This window comes from Alligator mississippiensis, chromosome 6 (genome assembly GCF_030867095.1).
Source record: "Alligator mississippiensis isolate rAllMis1 chromosome 6, rAllMis1, whole genome shotgun sequence".
Lineage (NCBI taxonomy): Eukaryota > Metazoa > Chordata > Crocodylia > Alligatoridae > Alligator > Alligator mississippiensis.
Genome location: NC_081829.1, coordinates 55,448,467 through 55,470,377, shown reverse-complemented (window position 1 = coordinate 55,470,377; position 21,911 = coordinate 55,448,467). Strand labels below are relative to the sequence as shown.

Below are 21,911 nucleotides of genomic sequence, written 5' to 3'. Positions count from 1 at the left end.
CTGGGTGTACCTAGCACTACTCATGTACCTACTGTAAGATGTCTTTCTACTTGGAACAGGAGGGAGTAGACAGGTTGTGTTTGTTTTCAGAGCTAGAAAGTTTTCCACTATGTGGAAGCAGCCACTCTTTTTCAGTTTCAATGATTAAAGTGACAGGGATGTTTAAAACACTTCCATCCATCTATAATCTCTGAGTGAAAGAGCAACAGGGAGACAAAGAACAACCCTGTCATTAACCAATTAGCATTGACCACTGAATCTGTGAGCAGACAGTTGCTAGCATGGCAATTTTAAGAAAATTGTGCTAGAATGAAATCAAACACCTGAAAAGCTCCTCTTGGGAACAGTGTATATTAATATTCCTGTTAAAGATATGAGATTCAAAGCCCCCAAGAACTGTGGCATGATCTCAGAAGCCTCCACAGATTATGTTTGTAGTATGTATATAATCTAGACCACTTTAAATATTTTTTGAACAAAAAAGGTCCATCATAAACCCTGACTTTAGTGTAACTGAAACTAGGTGTACTTATCTGTTAGTTGTGAGACAGATGAGCAACACTGGAAGTATGCGTGCAGTAAGTGACCGGGGGGGGGGGGGGGGGGGGGGGACGACGACGGGACACAACGACAACACTTTAGTCAACACCTCATAAAGTGACAAGCAAAAATTAAATACACCAGTCTACATGCATGGAAGTTACTAGCTTAAGCTTTATGCATATTCAAGTGCATAACATTATCAAATAATAAAATGTGCAGTATAAAATAGTAGCTTAAGAAAGTTCCAGTGTTTGAGAAAGCACTTTTATTTTGAAGGTATATACATACTTGAAAGTTTAACTGAAGAATGCTTTAGTAATATGGTAAATGCAGCACTGTAAGATGAAGGAAGACAGTTGTAATGGGAATTTTGGCCTTCTTTTCCTACAGGCTGCCACCATCTTTAACCCGCTGAAGTGTCACAAATGTTTTTCACCTTACACCAGTTCACATTTCAGGTTGCTCAGCAGATGCTTGCGATTCTGGAGATTCAAATCTCTGGTGAAAGTTAGTTCGTTGTTTCCTCAGTTTCTCAGGTGCTTTTCTCCACAGAATTATTTCCTATTTTAGGGAAGCAAAAACTCATTTAATATCCATATTTGTTTCAAGTATTACTCCCTGATCACAATTCAAAAATCATAAGCCTCTACTGATGCAGTGTTTCCAAATTACTTTCCATCTTCACCTCAACTATACAGCATGCTGTTTTTTCTATGGAATTCAGGTAGAGACTCTCACAAAGGCAAAATAGTTTAAGAACATTCAAGACTGTTCATATATTTTGCAACTTCTCCTGATTAGTGTCATCCCCTAACCCTGGCTCCTCCACTCCCCCACTTTCCCTGTCTGCATCATTAAGCAAATAAAAAAGTAGAGCATCTGTATCCTCCCTCCCAAAATCTGGACTTCATTATTTCCTTCTAACCCTTTTGGTTTCCCTACTTCCTGCTTAACTTCAAACTTCCTATGGCCTTGTCTACATGATTTAAATGCTGTTTCTCTACTTTACTTCCCTCTTGAAATCACACAAAAGGGCCCATCTTCACTCCCTCAATATATTCCTCACAGCTTCATATTTGTCATTTTATGCTTAGAACCACTCTCAGCCCGTGTTTCTTCACTCAGCATTAATTAAATACAAAGTTATTTTTTCTAAAAGCACCAACAAATCCCTTAGTCATAGAAGTGGTAATGTAAGAATGACGCTGTAGTTGTAATGATCCAGGAATTATTCAAGAGATAAGGATTTCTTTCATCCAACCAACTATATAACTAGGATAGAGTTAGTTTTGCATTTGAAAGCTTGTCTGGCTATCTCCTGACTATATAGTTAGTCCAATGAAAGATATCACCCTAAGAAATTCTTGCCTTAGTCACAGAAGGCAATTTTTATGTTCATGGTCTTTTCTGAATGTTTAGTTTTTTGGATTTTTGTTTTTTGTTGTTGTTTTATTAAGTCTAAAAAGGGTATCTGCTGTATTTTACAGAACCAAAACCATTCTCCACTTAAGTAACATCCATTACCCCTTATGACTAGGGACCTACCCAAGTTCTGGTGGAAGTTTGCAACACAGCAGTGCCTTTATATTGCAATTTTCACTGCGTGCCCCGCCTCCACCCCCCCCATCCACTGGGGGGCCAAAAAGCAATTCATGTCACAGTTTTTGCCTCTCAGCCACTCACTGGCAGGGAGGGGAGGTACAGCCAAATGCAAAGTTAGAAGTGCTGTTGCACCATGAACTTCTGCCATGATTTAGGCAGGTCCCTACTTATAATACCTCTTCTAAAGTGTTTTGTACACAGTGTTAGGTATGCTGAAAGCCAGAAATAAGAGACATGCTTTTTCCATTCAAAGCATGAAGACAACTTGTTTACACTTCCAAGTAGGAACATTTAAATTTGTCCACACGGTTCTAAAAATGACTATGCAACAAAGCTCTAGTTTGCACAGCACTGTACCTGTTGTTTGAAGTATCGTCTGTCTTCTTCATCTACAAGCACTAAATTCAAGAAGTATCTCACAGAAAATTTTTTGTTCACATCCCTCATTGTAGGAGTTGGGTCACAGCCTGCCAAGAAGAGTCTTATAGGAATTGATTCACCTTGAGAGAGAGGGAGGGAAAACAAAGGAAGTTAAGTTCCTCCAAAATGAAACTAATTATGTGACTATAGTTCACAGACTATACGACTCAGTTGTGGGGAACCTTGCTACATCAGTCTTATTCAGCCCCTTGTTTGTTTGAGCAAATATGGTATGCTACCAAAATACCAAATACAACATCAGTTAGTTTTTTCCCCGTTATCAATCTCTTATCTTACATTCATATACAAGGAAACTTCATTAAGTGTATTGCTTATCATTAAACTGCTTCCAAAAGCAGCTTGTGCTTATCAACTATGAAATTGATTGAACGCAGCTAACACTAAGCATAACTATAAAATATGCAGCCCATATTTGGCAAACATGCTGATGGGAACCTACCACAAGCATTTTTGGGGGGGAAAAAAAATATATAAAATCATCTAGCAAAATGTTTTCTTCACACACCTTAAACTACAGGTTGGATATGCATCTAGCTGGGGTCATCTAGACCCAGCACTCTTTCCTGCCTATGCAGGGGGTCGGACTCGATGATCTATTGAGGTCCCTTCTGACCCTAACATCTATGAATCTATGAATTACCCAAACACACTCTATAGATTCTAAAGGCAGAGGTCATCTGCAAGAAGAACTACTGCTATAGGTCGAGTAGTAGTTTAAGAGCTCTTTAGCCAATGGTATCTATCAAAAGGCACAGACAGAAAGTCTGAGTCTTATAAAACTATTTGAAAAACTGCTGCTGCTAGCTCAGGGTCAGCAACATAATTCATCACTGATCAGTCAGTGTTCTTTAGCCCTGTCTTAAACACATGAGTGTGTGTCATGGAAGTAAGTTTGTTGCAAAAATTTCAGCTCTGCCTCTAAATATCCGTAACAGAAAGGACAGCTTAATCTACCACTGAGAAAGGGGCTCCCTAAAAAAAGCCATCTAATCCTCCCCTCCTGATTTATCTACTGCTTTCCTGTCTTCCATCAGTTCTCAGATTTAACCCCTGATCCTTCTCTCCCTCTAGTCCTACCCCGTCTTCCCCAATATCTTCTCTAGAAGCAAATTTGAAAGTAAAGTAGTGCATATCCTTTTTCAAGAATCAGAATTGCACCAGATCTGCTTCACTGATTGGATGCACCAAGTCTTTGTGGTCTCCAACTCTCAAGGTGCTTGCTGCCATATCCCAGAAAGGAGAAATTTTCCAAGGACTTGTTAACACAAATTTGCACTAAAGACTACTCCTGCAGGGACACATTTATGACTAGTTTTAAGCCAAGGTGAGGGTTTCCAGCACAGGAGTTTAAGCAGACTTACGGTAGCCTGTTTAACAATGTTGATCCAATTCAGCTAGAATAGGTTCTTTAAAAAACCCAATGAGTAAAAAAAAACAACTTTAGCTAGCCTAGTATAAAACTTCCCATTTATACCAGACCTAAAGAAATATTTCCCACCTAGTTTAGAGGCAACCAAATATTTATAGTTCAGTGGCTAACTACTATCCCTTAGAGCAGCAGAGGGTTAACCATTTTGGCAGGAGTGCTACAAATTAAGCCCTGGTATTCCCCAAGTGCTACTCCAGTCCCCTTCCCCTGCTGAATCTGTTGGATTGCTCTGCTCCCTCCACTATCTGTTGCTGTTCTCCCTGCTTTCTCCCCATTCTCCCATGCATCTCAGACACAGGCTGTTTGTGCCACAGGTTGGCTACCCCTACCTTAGAGCACTTAGTTGTAAGCTTATGCCCTGACAATTGCTTAGAAGCCTAGTGAAAGTCATCTGCCCTTTGGAAGCAATGAAGAATAGAGATGGAAATAGTGTCAAAATTTAAAAAATGGAAGCAATACAGTCAGGTAAGAGAAGGTGAAATTCTTAACTACCTAGATAGGTAGTTGAGTGTAGTAGAGATAAGTTTGAATGAGAACCCAAAATCTAAGCATCCACAGATACAGATTTTGCTGGGATTAGAAGAGAAATGAATTTCTGATCCCAGGAAATTAATGAAGCCCCAATCTATAGATCACCACAACTATTCCACTACCAGTTCTGGATATTACGTTATACAATACATCACTTCTATAACCTAATTAGAAATTTAGTTTTCCATGATAACCAACTCTGTCCCTACAAAAGCAAACTCATCTTTAGATACACATGCATTTTAGATACTATTTTAGATTTGTTTAGATATTTCCAAACAATTATTTACCTTTAACAGGTGCACCATCCATGATTTCATACTTCGCAATGGTTTCAGTCTCTGTTGTGGTACTGGGTCCTGATTAAATAAAAGTGTACCTTGTGTTCATTTGATAATTTAAATTTGAATATTTACTTAATAGCTCCCTCCCTCCCCCAAATGTAGGTCTTCAAAACAAGAGTCCTAACATGGCAATCCAACTCAACAGCATTTCACAATCAAGTGAAACAATTCTGTTCATTGTCTTCTGACGAAAGGAAGACCATTTCATTCCTTAACTTAGTTCACCACACTGCATCCTAGAGCGTTTCTGATCCCTAAAGGCTGACACTAGTTATGCTTTGCAATAATTCAGCCACCTCTTTAGAATTAAGAATTAATTTTACCAACTTGAAGGCAATTTTGTAAGAAAATTAGAGAAGAGTAATCCCTCAAAAGAACAGCGAGAGTATCTCTGTAAGGAAAGTCCAGTCTACCACCAGTAGTTTAGCAAGATAGGGTAGGGCCTTCAGAATTTGCAGAGTAAACAGAAAAAACACCAAAATACTTTTACCCTGTTTTCATCTTCATACCATTAAAGCAGTTAAGTTTCAGAAACTAGTTGTTTGCTTTATATATTACAGATTTGTGCAGTCCATCGTGGGAGTATATATAGTGATTAAGGCCTTTAAAAATCCTGACATTACAAAACAGTTCCTTTCACTTTTGTAAACACCTATTTAAACTGCAGATATTTGAAGACAGGATGTCAGTGAAAAGCAGCAGCATCCCTACCTCTTTAAATGAGTGAAACCTGACCAACATACTTGAACTCCAAGCTGTCCTCAAGTTTGACCTTTCCCATTTTGCAGAATATTTTAGATTTAGGTTTTTTTTTTTTTTAAAAAGCCTGGAAGGGCTATTTAAAAGCAGATAAGCTACCATGCATGGAACACCAAATGCGTGTTCCTGCTGTTGCATAAGCCCGCCAGGCTTCCCCTGGATCTTTTTTTTTTTTTTTTTTTTTTTACAGGAACCAAAGACAGATAAATAAAAAAAAATTAGAAAATTTAATAGGGGCCCCGCAGGCCGGATAGAATGGCCTTGCAGACTGGATGCGGCCTGCAGGCCATGTTTTGCCCACCCCTGCCCTAAGAGGTGGAACGGGGCATGGCTGTGGAGCCATCAGGGGATGTCATGGCCACCCCTGGACACTAACATGCTACAAGTTACCAGTTCACTTTACTTTTACTCATCTTACCAATTCCAGTGATTTCTTTTTTAATCAGCTGCAATTCCATGTGCTGAATTTTTATCCTGACTAAGAGGAAATAAATTTTTCCAACAATCACATCCTTCAAGTGATACCTTTAGAGAGAACAAGGAAAACATTAGGTTAAAGGCTCACCAAATGCCAATTTTACATGCTTAAAAACTTAAAATAATGCATCTGCTTAAATAGCTTATTTCTGAAACAGGAAGTTTTGATGTTTCTGCTAAGCTAATTTATGAACTACCCATATGAGGCTAGAACAGTGTTTCCCAACCTTTTCCAGCCTAAGGCATGCTTACATTAATACAAAATTTTCCACAGCACACCTGTTAAGGCATTCCCCACCCTCATACCTATTGTAGCTCATTGCCACAGCAAAACTGTGCAGCATACCTGTTCATTTATGACAGCACACTGGTTGGGAAACACTGGGCTAGAACGTTCCCATGACTGTAGTTCCAGCTGAGAATGCACTGCAGTCATCTAAGCAGATAGTACAATTTCAGAAGCTAAGTCAAAACTACCAGCAAGTTTGCAAGAGAACAGACATTAGCACCCTAATACTGCACCTATATTACGTTTCTGCAGTAGTTGCTATTTGCCTTCATTTTGCATCTGTATTTAAGTAATTTTTATCCATCTCAGAACACATGACTGACACTATAATCAGATGTTATGGACTTAAATTTACATTACACTTTCCTCATCCCAGCTGCAGTTTCAGCATTTCTACTTGTGCTTTTTAAAACTGTACTTACTTTGACTTGTTGTATTCAAATTCTATATGCAGGCAGTCTTCAATGCCTACTTCCATTTTAATAGAGTTGTTAACATCTGGATATGTAGCAAGTTGGTGAACAATAAGGTCATACTCTTTTACCAAGTCTGACAGTCTTCTTACTATTGTCACTTTAAGAAAGTACCTAAAAAGTACAGTTAGTAGAAACTCAAGTTATGCAAAATGTATTATTTATGGCTGAAGTGACCAAGGTAGCCACATCTGACAAATTAAAAATAAGTTTATAAGCAGATGATTTTACTTTTAGTAATTATACCTCCATTTCTTATTAAACCCAATCTACAGAATTGCAAACACTATTTAGCAAGGCTACAAATGTTGCTTTCTAGAGCCCCCCCAAAGATATCCTAGTCTCTTTCCTAGTCTGTCATATCAGTAAACTGGACACGAGTCAGTGCATGCCCTTGTTGCTAAGAAGGCTCACAGCATACTGGGCTGCATTATTAGGAGTGTTGCCAGCAGATCAAGGGAAGTGATCATTTCCCCTCTATTCAGCACTGGTAAGGCCACATCTGAAGTACTACACCCCCCCACCCCCCCCCCCCGAAAGGATGTGGACAAGTTGGGCAAGTTTGGCAGAGGGCAACAAAAATGGTTCAGTGGCTGGGACACATGACTTCTGAGGAAAGGCAGAGGAACTGGGCTTATTTGGTCTGCAGAAGAGAAGACTGAGGGGGGGGGGGGATTTGATAGCAGACTTCAAGTACCTGAAGGGTGGTTCCAAAGAGGATGGAACCAGACAGTTCTCCATGATGGCAGATGACAGAACAAGGAGCAATGGTGTCAAGTTGCAGCAAGGGAACTTTAGGTTGGATATTAAGAAACTCTCTCAATAGAAGGGTGGTGAAGCACTGGAACAGGTTACCTAGAGAGGTGGTGGAATCTCCAGCCTTGAAGGTTTTTAAGGTCTGGCTGGACAAAACCCTGGCTGGAATGATCTAGCTGGGGATGGTCCCAATGCGAGCAGGGGGTTGGACTAGATTATCTCCTAAGGTCCCTTCCAACCTTAAATTTTCTATGATTCTGTTTCCTAGACTTTCACAGCTACATCACTGCAACAGTACCACTACATGGAAAATAACAAAATTTTAATATTTGCAGTGGAAAATTCACCGCTTGAAGGGGGGAACAAAAAAAACCCCAACCAAACATACAAACAAAAAGCAACCAGGCTACACCTTCCTCCTAAACTTTTGCAAGTAACAGAGTAACAGATCAGCCTCCCCAGGGGACTTACCATCTGTAACTCAAACTAAAACAGCTCCAAATATGCAACAACTATATAGGAGAACCTCATAAAAAAATTAGAAGTCATCATCTTCACCTCACGTACTCCAAAAGGGATTAAGTGAAACAGGACATACTTACCTATGATACTGACCTAAACAAACTAACAAAAGAAAAAAAAAAAAACAACAACTTGTTCATGCTCATCTCCCCCACTCTCCCATCCAAGGAACATTTTATATGCTTCCAAATCCTGGCACTCATCATATCCATCTGCAGTATCTTTACTGAAAAAAACTAATCAGGATCTATAGAAATCCTGAAAGCTTGTCACTCAGAGCCACTTTTTTCTGCGAGACAGACTTCATCAAAAGATCTGGAACATAAACCACCTCTCCTCAAGAAGGCCGTACTACCAACCATGGATATCTCCAACCACCCCATACCAGGAAGGCATAACTGCTTTCCTGAAATACCTACAAGAACACAAACTATACTCAGATTTGCAGCTATGAAGCTGAGTCTACAATTACACAAAAATCAGCCAATTCATCCTCACCTACAACTTCACTTTCAACAATGGGAAGGAGAAATTTTAGAAATAACTCACACCACAACTGTGTTATATAGATGTTATTTTCATGACCTGGGGCAGAACACCTGGACTTGCTTATTGACTTCCACACAGGTTCAGCTACCAGCCTTTGATCAAAGTTTCACTAGAGTACCCTCACAGGGCGCATCCACACACGCAAGCACGTGTGCTTGCAGCAGCTCAAATAGAAGTGGTGCAAATTTGAGCTGGGGCTTTTTGCCTCAGTGCACATGCTTGGACATGCACTTTGCTGTGGAGCAAACTGTGCCACTTGGGGCAAAATAACCCTGCCTGGCTCCTCCCGTATCTTCAGCCAGGGAAGCTAGAGCCCATTGTCCCCAGCAGTATAAAAAGCTGCCCTGGCAAGTAGCTCAGGGCTACTAGCTCTCAGGAGCTTCTGGGGCCCAGCCAAATGGTACCTGGGGACACTACCCCTTGTGCCAGCTGGACTGCTGCAGCAGCCCTGAGAGTTTCCTGCACCCTCTAGCCACTGCAGTCTGACTGTGGGGGCTGCTGACTGGCTGTGACCTGCCAGACCTGGATGGGGACTGCAGAGCCAGTAGCTGCCAGTGGACTGCAGTTGCAGGGTGGGCTTCTGTGCGGCACTACTGCCATTTGTGCCCCCTGCCTGGACATCTAGGCAGCTATCACCCAGAAGATGTTCCGGGTGTGGTGGCCTGCTTTGAACTGTGAAAGCATGTCCTCCTGGCCCCATTTGGCCAGGAGGTCAGCCACAGCCGGATGGCTCCAAGGTGCCAGCTCTGAGCAGGCAGGGTCCTGCCACTGGCCTCCCTAGCAGGAATTCTGGTGTTCCCTATTGGAAAACTGAAAAATCCCTGACAAAAAAAAAAAAATCCCAAAGTCACTCTGGAAAATACCCCAAAATCCATGTTCCTCCACAAGTAAAACAAAAGACCACTATAAAGAGAGAGACAGAGACAGCGATAGCAATCAGTTGGACAACATTTTATTGACATATCTAGTGTTAAAGCAAGTCTCTTATCATAATAATAAAGTGAACTCTAAATACAGGTTTCATGAATACATATTTTGCAGCCTTCCCACAGGGCTATGGCCCCCCAACAGGGTCATGGACCATGCCCTGCCCTGCTTTTTTATACTTCGCTTATTTTAAACCCCTGGATATCCAGGGGTCAAATTTTCTCCCCATGCTGCAAGTTTGCAGCACAGGGAACATTTTTTTGTTCCCGCATGTGCCTGCTGCCCTGCCTCAAAGGGGTTTGAGCCGGGGCAACAGGCACATGAATGCTTATGTGGACACGCCCACAAATAGCAATTTTCTAGATAGCACAATCCACAGGTCAGAACAGAACCCAGTAAACTATACTATACACAAAAACCCAGAGACCACCATACTTCCATCCACAAAAGTAGCAATCATCCCAAACACACCAAAAAAAAGCTGGAACACAGTTAGGTCCCCAGATACCATTCCATCTGCTGTGAGAATACTTGCAATGCCCACCCAGCCAACCTGAAAGCTGCCTTTACCCAGCAAGAACGCCCATATCTTTGAGTCAGCCAAATACAATGAGCCTGACGAAGGGTTTTTGAACCCGAAAGCTCGCTTAATAACTATTCTCCAACCATTTGGGTTGGTCTAATAAAAGATATCAAATTCACCCAAGGAACCTTGTCTGCCTATGTCCTTAGACCAACACGGCTACAACCTAAACCCCTGCTTTACTGACATACGGCATTTTACACAGGTTCTATCAGATACTTAGCTCAAACCGCATCTGCTTCTTTCCCAGACCCAAGGAAAGATATCTTGTGCCCTACGATTTCTCCCAATTATGCAGCTGGTGTATAAAAAAAATCCCCAAAATATCCTTGCTCGTCACTAATTTTTTTCTAGAAGTTTTAATCTAGATCCACAATTATTCTGAACAGTATAAAACAAAGGTTTCCTTATATTCTTCTCTATAAAATGTCTCCACGGACACCAAGTCTTAATTTTGGTGTTCAGATCAATACAAGCAGTGTGCTAGTAAGTGCTATTTTCTTAACGAGCATAAGAACGGAAAACAAAATCAGAACAACGCATTCAGCAAAAGAAAAAAAAATCTTCATAAGCTAACTTCCTATTAAAATTGGACCTATGGCGTCTTTACCAAACAGGAAAAAAAAAAGGGGGTCAGCCCTTCAGAGATAACCAGTTTGTATGAATGGAATTGAAAACAGAAAAACAGAGCCAGAAAAAAAAGCTACTGCTGTAGAAAGGCTTTCTGCAAGAAGATCTGGTAAAGAATGATCCTTGGTTTACCCTCCATGTGATCCTGCCCTCCCCAGTCAATGAACTTCCGTTTGCCTAACTGAAAACAACATAATCCCAACCCCTTCCTACGAGTCAGGATCAGCATCCCTCCTTTTTCCGCACCCCCAGCAAGTACAAATAATAATTTTACTTTTAAACACAATGCCAGTATTTTAAAATTCAACAGCATGTAGACACCTGACAACTACATTTTGCTGAACACATACTGAAACTATTTTATATATACCCCACCTTGAAGAAGTCCGATTCAGAAGAACCCCAAGCTTTTAGGAAACCCCTGAAGATTACAAGTTCCTCACCACCAAGTTATTTGCCAAGAAGGATTTACCAGTACTACAAACTAGAATCATTGGCATTAATGATTCCTCACCTCCCCAACAGACACTTCATGAGAGCCAAGATTGCACCATAGTTAAGGCACACTGAAATTTTCAACAGAACAGCAGGCCACACTGACCTTTCATATCTTAATAGCTGTACTATCAGGTTTAAAATTTGCTGTTTTGTTAGGAGCTTTATTTATTTATTTTTAAATATATTCATACCTCAATCTGACATTGGCACCAATGTAGGATTCATATGGCTTCTCAACTTGCATAAACTCAAAGTCATAACTTCTGCTCTGTGTCAGTTCTCCAGGTAAGGCCAATTCTTTCACTAGGTTTACAAATTCATGTGTATTGCTCTTGTCATTGAAGAGTTCTAAAGTATAGAAGCAAGAAAAAGTCAAAGGAAGGTATATTTTATAAATAAACAAGCAAATACCTCTTAAATTTTAAAAACCTCCCCATTTAGAACAGGACCATGACTACCAACTAATCTCATAAGTCACCAAGAGAAAGACCAGTCTAAAAGGTAGATCGCTGATAAATTCTCTTAACCATTTATTTCAGTTCAAGCAGACCTTCATTTTCACCACAACTGAATACAGCACCTCCTATTTCATCTTGTTGCTAGATTTAACCTGATAGCTCTCTCGATATATATTTTTTCAAGTTTAAAGAGAAGAAAACTTAAAGCTGTTGTCTAGGAAGTGGAAATGTAAACAGTTATTACCCACTATCTATCAACAGCAATCAAAGTATTTTATTATGCTCAATTTAGGTTTTTAGCCAGAGAATTTAAAGTAAATTCATTAAGCTAAACATGTTCCCCCTTTCAAGGAGATCCCACAAATTTAAGTTGGTTTTGCTGAAATTAAAACATATTAGCGATATAGATGATAAATCCATTACAAGTTACTTTTCACTGTATATTACAAAGTGAACCTAATAAAAGTGACTTTGCAAAATATAAATTTTGCTTGCTTATTCTGACAGCTATTTCATTTTAGTTACTTACAGAAAAATCTAGTTTATTAGTCACTGCAAAGGGACTAGTAATGATGACTAATTATGAGTGACCAATCAGAATTTAGTCTTTTTTTAGTTTTTCATGATATGTATTCTACAAGGAACACAATAAAGAATGGTTTTTGACATTCATAAAGGAAGACAAATATATTAAACTCCAAAGACAAATTGTATATACTTTTGCTTACCAAAAATCATCTGAACCTGAACACATGATGCTGATTCTTCACAGCATTTTACTCAAGTGTTTAAATCTGAAGGTGGAGGGGGATAGGAAGGACGGACATCTGCTTTCCTAATGCTGTATTACCAAGAAACATTAGAGGATCATCTTCATTTCTAGAGGTTTTTGGACACTTATTAGGGAGCAGTATGTAATTATACATTAGAGAGCTAAAAATGCCACAAAAGTATTTCCAGAAATGTTGAACTGTAGGCCATATTACCCATCGTTTCCTATACCCCGCAGCCTTCTAAAGAAGCAACCAAAGACTAAAGGTTCTCTTTACCTACATGATAGGCAAATGCTTAGCACAGCAATTCTTGACCAGGGGTAATGTGACATTCTCTGAAAGGTGGAACAAGATAAACCAGGTGCAAGGACATAAGCAGCAAAGCACAGGCTCAGTCCTCACTTGGCCATTCCCCTGACCACCACCACCCCCCCCCCCCCCCCCCAGAGGTAAGCACTGCAATAAGTTTTTTTTCTTTAAAAGGGGGTGCCACTCAATTCACAAGAATTACAGGGAGCTGCCTTGAATCTAAAATGGTTGAGAACCACTGGCTTAGCATTTTGTTTTACTGCTTTAAATAGAGGCCATATAAGGAATAACCAGGATACATTAAATTCATAGACCTTTTTCTCCAAACTAGTGCCACTGGTGGTATAAAAACATACCTGTTTTCCAGGTCTTAAGTTTGAGCGTGCAAATCAGAACCATCAATGTGGCCTGCAAGCCACATGCAGCTCCAAGAAGTTAACATGTGGCCCTCAGTCCAAATGATACTCCTGCAACTGCTGCCAATCTCCAGGCTCCCCCTCCCTTCTTTAGCTTCCACTGCCTGAACCCACCTCTGGGTTGGGCAGCCTTGGTGTAAATGATGACTGCAAAAGTCCCAGTAAAGCAATAATGAACTTAGTGTTTGATCAAGTGCCAGCCACACTTTCTTCTCAGTCAGAGAAGTCTGGAAAGAGCTCTTATTTCTTACTTATCTTTTTAAAAAATAGGCTTTGAAGGGCAAGAATTGAATAGCAACCCCTTTATTCCAATTTCTAACAAGCATAAAAACAGTATATTAAAAATAACCAGGACATATCTTCCTTTAGAACTTGTTTTACTAACCTGATGCAGTTGTGATGACTGAGTAATACAACTGACAATCATGAATTTATAAAGCTCTGCAAGTCACATCTACACATCTATACTCCATTGTAAAAAACTCACCAATTTGTCCTACAAATTCAATTCTAATTCCTTGGTGTTCTAGCCTCTTCCCTTGCTGTTTAAAGCATATGTTCACCTGCAAAGACCAAAAAGGTTTATTCAAGTTTTCCAACCTTTACCTGTAGTGCAGTACACCACCTTGACAATTATCAGTTACCTGGTCATGCCCATGAGGATGTCTCCATCCCCTGCCTTTTCCATACCAGTTTGTTCCCTACAGGATGCAACTCGTCTTGCCTTATAGTGTCTACTCACAGAACATGATTTAAATAAAATATGAAGATGTCTAGAGGAAAGCAATATTGTCTTCAAATTAGTAAGGCTCCAGTATGGCATCAGAAATGTACACAGAAATTTACATAGCACTTTACTCCTGGCAGGCCAAGGTTTCCATTTAAAATAACTGTCACCCAACTGGCCAGCTTTTCCCTCTTCTTGGTACAATCCTGTAGACTAGAGTACCAAGAAATAATGTTAGAAGAGGTTAGCTGCCAAAAGATTATATTTGTTAACTGCTCAAAACAAATTATATGGGTATTTAAAACTCTAGAACGTCATTAGTTTAAACAGCATTGAAGCAGGTAGGTTGGCAGTTCTTCAAGCCAGTATTGCTACTCAAATTATTACAATGATAATTGAGTTCTTACTACTGGGAACATCTAGGAAGAGAAGTTGAATTAGGCAACATGAAAGTACAGCTAGATATGGGCTCATCCATTACTACCACATGAGGTCCTACAAACATTTAAACCCAATCCAATTTTGATATATGGCTCTCTCAAAAGGCATGGGTCTAGAATATAAGCATAATAAATAAATAAAAAAAAAAAATCAAGAGGTCTGCAGCAGAAGGTTCACAGAGAAGTGCATGCTAAGGAATGCCAATATAACCAGATTTAATGAAAGGATCTTGGAGATTCTTCTCTCCTTACTGCAAATAGCAGTTGCCACCTTAGTTTTCAGGAGGAGCAGCAAAATTTTCTAGATTTCTCATAGGATACCACTTCTGCACTGTGCCATTACTCCCTATCAGCCTCCTCCTTCCCATCCCCCCCAGCATGTTTGTACCAGACTCATTTCTTTGGTAAACATTTCAAGTCTTAACTTCACCCTCAACTGCCCCATTTTTCTAGAAAGAAAAACACAGCACAAACATCAATTATTCCATGAAGGTTTTGGGAACAAGTGTTTGATGCTCCTTCCAGTGGCAATTTACATTCCTCAGCTTTCTTAAACGTAGTTTCGCTCCTGAGATCATTAAATATAATAAGCATCAACAACTATTTCACTGCTTTTTCCTCCCCACCATATGCTTTAAATCTGTCTATTTAACTGACTGATGATACCAACACAATATGAAGCACAAATTAATCAACTGACATTTAAATGCTCATTAAAAACATAAAGTAAAAGATCTACCCATTCCACTGAGTATGTCTTGGTGTCATGAGTGGCTGGGCTTGAGGGATCTTTCCCTCTTACAACTTCCCACCCCCTCAAAAAAAAAAAACAAAAAAAAAAAACAAACAAAAAACCCCAAAACCCCAACCTACAATAACCACCAAGAAGTCTACCAAGATATCTGAGCCTCACAGTAGAGGAGCCAAACCAACTTCAGCATCTCACGCAAAGTTCTTCCCTAATAAAACACATTACCATAAACATGCATGAATGTGCGCGCGCACACACACACACACACACACACACACACACTCACAGTAGTCCTGATGGGAGTCTGAAAGGTAGTGTTCCGTTTCACTTAAAAATAACAAACCCCAAATCAAATCCCAAACCACCCCACCCTCAAACCCAAATTCAACTGTTTAACTGACAATACTGAACAGCTGTCAATCCCTACAAAAGATTTAAGGGCACACTTATAAGAGTTTCATATCCTTAATGCTCTGAAGCAGGGGTTTTCAACCTTTTTGAATCATTGTATCCCCCAGCGACCAGACATGAAGCAATGTACCTCCAGCCACTGAGACAGACAGGACAGATGCCACTGCGTGCAAGCTTCCCCTGCCCCCTGTGTCTGGCCAGGTGGGTAGCACCTGCACAGCAGCACAGGATAGTGCATGGTGGCAGTCCATCCCTGCCTGTCTGCCCAAGGCCTTCTCACATACCCCAGTTGACAACCCCTGCTCTGAAGTACAGTGCCTCAACTCCTATCCTGCCATATACTATATTTCGTTTCTTTTTCCAGAAAGAGAGGTGAGGGTGGAGAGAAGGACAAGGAGGGACCGCAGCTTTCAAGACTTCTGGTAAATACATGTTATGCAGCATCTGCTCACTTAAGGTGCTACCCCTTTACTCTTTCCTGACCTCCTGCAATGCTAGCTACAATGCTAGCTGGGTCTCACCCCTCTAGTAAAGGGAGAGGAAGCTGAGTTTTGAGAGAGGATTCAGCAGTTGCATCAGCCTTTCCCACTGCTGGCAATTTACAGTACAGTAACATGGGCAGGGCCGGGAGGTGAACCACATAATAGAAACAATATATTTCCTCTTATCTCTTCTACAAGGGCTTAATGGTAGTCCATTTTCCTATTTCACATGGAGAAACTAGCACCTTGCAGCACCCCTTTGAGCTCCATCTTATTCAATTAATCTTTAATTGCTAGAGGTGTAAGCAATCCCTATACCTATCATAACTACCCCAAATTCCAAGCATATATGCTACAAGGCTTCAAAAAGGCACCCCACCCCCAGCTGTGCAGCAAGATTAGAACACAGTGCCATAGCTTTATAAAATTTAACCATTCAGTAATACAATGTCATTAGCACAACCTGAAATACCTGCTCACTTGATGGAAGGGGATAAGCTAAAAGTTAAACTGTAAGCTAAGGATCGCTGTCCTCCCATTCTGCAGAACAATCTCTTTGCCATTTTAGACAGGAGCTTGTCATATTATACAACAAAACAACCCATGAAGGACCATGTTATAAGCATCCCATACACAGGGCAGCTCAACTACTCCAGCAATGACGGAAAAAAACACCCACTCCTTGCTAAGCCCCCCAAGACCAAGATTATTGACCTTAAAGTTCCTGTTTCTGCAAGTGAGTTTAAACCTTCATATAACCAATATACTGCCCTAACAGATATCTCTGAGCACTCAATGACCCAATTTAAACAAATGGAGAACCACAAGGGCAAGTCTGTAACTAGCTAATGAGTCTCTCACACCCAAAACCTCTCTACTCTGAGCATCAGCTCTAGAATTACCCACAGGAAGCAGCAGATTCCTTCACAATATCTGGCACAGCAGTCAAAAACTTAAACAAAATGTTTAAAATTAAAACATGTACCCCCTAAGAAAAACAAACAAACAGACAGACAAACAAACAAACAAACAAACCGATATTCACTTTTAAGATGCGAATCCTGTGGTTTCAGAAGCTTTGCACTTGATTTCCCTGGCCAGTTGAGTTTAGGTTCCCCTCCTACACACATCAACCCTTGAAACATGCTGCTCTGAGATTTACTTTGTTTGTATCTACTAAACAGATTTCCACCAGCAGGGAAGAGAGCTAGTGATGGCTGTCAATTTGAGAGAAACCCAGGCAAAAGTTATGGAAAATTAAATTTTAGACAAGAGGTTGTGCATTTTGTTTTTAAATAAAAAGCCTAGTGATCTTCATTATGAGTAAAAATTAAGGCACCTCATCTTCTTGGGACTAAAAACCTATTCCTTGGAAACACCAGCTATCAAAAAATATATGCAGTATTTCCTAATTGGGCAATGATGACCCCAGAAATTCCTGGACCTTGGCAGGTAAGTTACATTTTTCAGGGCAGGGACAGTAAGACTATGCAAGCTGTAATCTTGAGAGTGAACGGCAAAGAGGAGAGAGAGAAGATTGCCAGCTTCTCACATAACTTAAGTCTCTTGATCCAGTTGCCATTGCTTTAGCCAAAGCTCATCAGGCATTTTGCAGCAACTGCTGAGCAAGGCACACAGTCTTCCCTTTTCTCTTAAAGTCAGCAGGTTTATGAATACTATATAGTTACTTATTTTTCTCCTTTTAGGACGCGGGCTAACTCTGAGCTTGACACACATTGAGAGAAAATTTCAGGTCTTTGTAAAAACCCTAGGGGAATATAAACTTTAGATTAAAAAAAAATAAATCATGGCATGGAAAGCAGACCTGAAGAATAAGAGGGCTTCCTAACAGCAGTAAGGCCTAAGAGAGACAGTGAAACAGCCATTTAGAAGAGTCTAAGAATGTGCCACATGGCTCAGCTTCTTCAGTGAACTTCACAGTTTATTTAGGCACAGAGAAAGCTTTGTTAAGAAAAGGCCAGAGTAAAAAAGTTGAGACAGTCCTCAATATGATGCTGAAGGATAGAGTCCTATGGTTCCTCACTGGAAGGAAGCTGGAGTTCCTCATCCTTTTCTGCCTCGGTGAGAAAAAAAATCCTCCATCTGAACCAGCAGCCAGCTAAGCTGAATGCAGATTGCTCTTCTGATGTGCTACAGGAAACTCCTTCAAGACTCAAACACAGTTTATAACCTCAAGATATGCAAGACAAGCTGCCCAATGACACCTCAAAAAAGAATGTCACTAATGATGCTTTCTTTGTTTTTCCCTTCTCTGTTAGGTTTCTACAGACAACAAAGCCTGCTTCTTAAAAGAAAAATAGTTAAACTGACAAGACTAGATTTGGTTTTGCTTCAGGCTAAAGAAAAATAAGCAATAAGTTACGGAATGTCATTTTTGTGTTGTTAATGAGAATGAAGGTTCATATAGTCTTCCCACTATTGGTTAAGGCAAAAATTTTACATTAGTCACAAGCAAACTAAAATAAATAAATAAATAAATAAATAAATACTTCTGCATAAAGGTAACAACGACAGAAGCAAGCTGCCTTACAGACCAGTTTACCTCCTGCTGACAAACTAATCTCGAAGTGTACTATCTGATTTATGTTTGTGTTCTATACCACATGAAAGTATTATTAGAACCAACAACAAAAAAAAAGTTACCTTTCCTGAAACAGATTCTCCATCATAGAAAAGATAATGTTTTTCTACTTTACCATCTTCGGTTTTGATTTCTGCTGTTTTTCGTGTTTCTGCATCATTAAGTATAACATCAATTTCACAAACAGGACCAAAAAAGCCACCAAGAAAACTCTGAAATAAAAAAGAAATGTAAATTATCATGGGGTAGAGATCAGGTAGGGGAAGGGGCACTGGGGTTGTGGCCTTAGACTTTTTTCCCAGCTTAAAGTTATTTTCCCATTACATAATGTGCCCTTCAGAGATGGAGGGACTGACCCCAATCTGCAACTGTAAAATACAAAATCCCCCTCAGTATTGAAGGGACAGACCCCAATCTGCAACTGTAAAACACAAAATTTTTAGGATTATCCAACTCACTTGGGTAGGATTTTTTTTAAATATATTCAGAGACAATTTCATAATAGCCACCCAGACAGCAGTTAGCAAATAATTAAAAAGGTCAGTCATAAGCAACAGAAGTCCAGGCAAACATTTGCAACAAAAAGTAAGAACCAGTTATGAACTTTAAAAAGAAATGCCACCGTTGCATATGGCAGCAACAAATGGCAAATGTAACTAACAACTGCAAATAATTCAGCTCTCATAATCCTAACCACATATCTTTTCACCAAAATGAAGAAGAGTTCTTAAATTATATTTAGGAAGCCTGGAGTGAAAAACAAGCTTTACTTCCTTAGAGTTAGGGAGGCAAGACATGCAGCGCATGCCTACATTGTAAACTTAGTGTCAGGCAGCAGTGCTCTCAAGTTCAGAAGCACTGCTAGTTAACTCAGGTGCAGCAACACACAAATACTAGACTGCTTTATGTTAGGTGGCAAAGTGATGGAAGGTGCATGGCACAGTACTGCAGCATGTTTGAGGTCATATGCCCACACTGTCACGTTACATGTTGTTTACTAGGACAGAGACAGGTAGGCTGTAGTCTATTCAAAAGGGAATCTAAAGGAAACTCAGCAAGATTGGGAAAAGTTTGGCCCAGTACTGTGCACTAATCCCCAAGTTCACGGAAGAAAATATTTTAAATGATTCACAACTGCTCCAGAACAAAAGTTTCAGATCACCAATCACAGCATTAGATGTGGACCTTCATTTAATTAGAGGCAGTAAATATAAACCTAAAATAAATAACCTCATTTTAGTAACTGTACCCCCAAACAACTACAATTAAGGGGGAAAGGTGTGATGAAATCACTTTAAAAAGTGCCCCAAAGAGCAGAAATTGCTAAAATGAATGTTTCTGCACTAGCACTGGTGAGATTACATGGGGTAACAGACACAGAAAACTGCAAGATACCAGAGAAAGGACAAAGGACCACTTCAGCGTTAAGATATTTTGAGGCACGCAGGACTAAGTGAACTGAAAGTCGCTTCTTCACCTGTCTCTTTGGCAAACTGCTTCAATTCACTTTTCAAAGAGCTATAACAGAGCAAAGCTAAACTATACCTAAACCATGTTAGCTATACCTAACCCACGTTCACAGTCAAAAGACCAGAGCTGAAAAGCAGCACTAAGAGGAGCTTAAATCTAGCACAAAACAAGATTTTTGTTACTATTATAATACCACTGGCTTCCCCAGGAGCATGGGCACATTAAACCCTATGCACACAACGATCCCCCAATTTTTCAGCATTTACATGCATTAATCTAAAAGAGCTATTAAGTTTTATGCATGTTTACCTCTAAAACAAAGCAGCAAAACACAGGTTACATTCAAGGCCTGCATCACTTAAGATCACCCAGCATTTCATGTTAGTCACCGCACCATGTAAGCAGAGTTAGTAACAGAACACCTCAAAAAAAGACTATGAATAATTTGATTTCAAATTATTGCTCTTATAACTTGGTTTAGGATTTCATTCTGAGGAGGATACAACTTTGAATAAAAACATAACCTCAGCTCATGCCAAAATGGTTTACAAGTCAGCCTATAAGCCAGCCAGTTTGAGAGAGAAGTTGAGACCAGGCAGCGCAGACAGAAGTTACAGAAGACATACTGTTTTGAAACATCTTCATCTGACCCCACATGCAACAAGGGGTCAGATTTTCACATAATTGGCCATTTTTTAAGCTGTCTGCAGCTGTGCACTTGTGTTTAGTCATTGCTACGAACTGCTTTCTGTGGCCAGACGGGGCAAAAAGTATCACTTCCATCTGTGCCCAAAATGCCTGTACAGGCAATTAAAGTTTTCATCATTTTCTTAACATAGCTGAGTCCGAGACCCCTTGCAGGCTTTCTCGTTGCCTTTTTCTTTTTAAAAGAAATGTTGAGAGTGGGTCTCTCACCAGAGCATGCTGTTACTTCAGCGGCACAGAAACCATACCAAACGCAGCAAAGTACCCGGAGCCCACATCCCCAAATGGCCATACTACACTCCTCCGCGGGGCAGCCCCACAGCGCACAGGCTGGGGGGGGGGGGGTGTCCGGGTCTCAGGACAGGGGGCTCGCGGCTCCCGTCACAGCCCGAGGAAAAGCGCCGAGAGCCGCGGCCGGGACCGGCCGGGCTCCGACACACGCCAGAAGCTAAGTCCCTTGCGTGGAAGGCTACGGCCGGGGCAGGCAGGCCCGTCCCCGCCGCGCAGCGTCCCACGGGCCCGGCCCGGCCCGGCCCGGCGGGAAGTGAAGCAGAGGCCGAGCTCCTGCCCCGCGCTGCCTGGGAAGGCGGCCGAGCTCGGCTCCGCCCCAACCGTAGCGAGGCCTGGGTTGGGGGGGGTGGGCGGCCCCGGCGGGACCCCGCCGAGTCCGGCCGCCCCAGGCCTGCAGCGCACGCGTGCCCCACAGCCCCGAGCCGGGCAAGTCGCCGGGGGCAGGGGAGGATCGGGCTCCCAGCCCGCGCTCACCATGGTCACTTCCCCTCCGCGTCCGACTCCCACCCCGAGCAGCAACGGCCCCGACCCGCGCCCCTATCATGTGACCCAGCGCCCGTCACTCCCCGCCCCCCGCACGTGACCGCCGCTCGGGGCGGGGCGGGGCGGGGCGGGGCGGGGGACCGCCAGGGGGCGCTGCCCGCCGCTGCCAGCTCGGTTGCAGGGGTAGAGCGAGTCCCGCCCGCGCGCGCACGGAGGAACCAGGATCCGCCTTTTTAGCAA

General features: G+C 41.3%; 1 protein-coding gene across 1 annotated transcript; it reads right to left on the bottom strand.

Moving 5' to 3' along the window:
- Positions 1 to 696: 696 nt before the first annotated feature.
- On the bottom strand, positions 697 to 21,762 carry VPS26A (VPS26 retromer complex component A). Its single transcript, XM_014609368.3, has 9 exons — positions 21,663 to 21,762; positions 18,785 to 18,934; positions 13,797 to 13,872; positions 11,545 to 11,701; positions 6,838 to 7,002; positions 6,068 to 6,174; positions 4,837 to 4,905; positions 2,503 to 2,645; positions 697 to 1,104 (listed from the first exon to the last, which is right to left on the bottom strand). The coding sequence occupies exons 1-9, from the start codon at positions 21,663 to 21,665 to the stop codon at positions 991 to 993; spliced, it is 984 nt and encodes a 327-aa protein (XP_014464854.2). The 5' UTR covers positions 21,666 to 21,762; the 3' UTR covers positions 697 to 990.
- Positions 21,763 to 21,911: the final 149 nt, after the last annotated feature.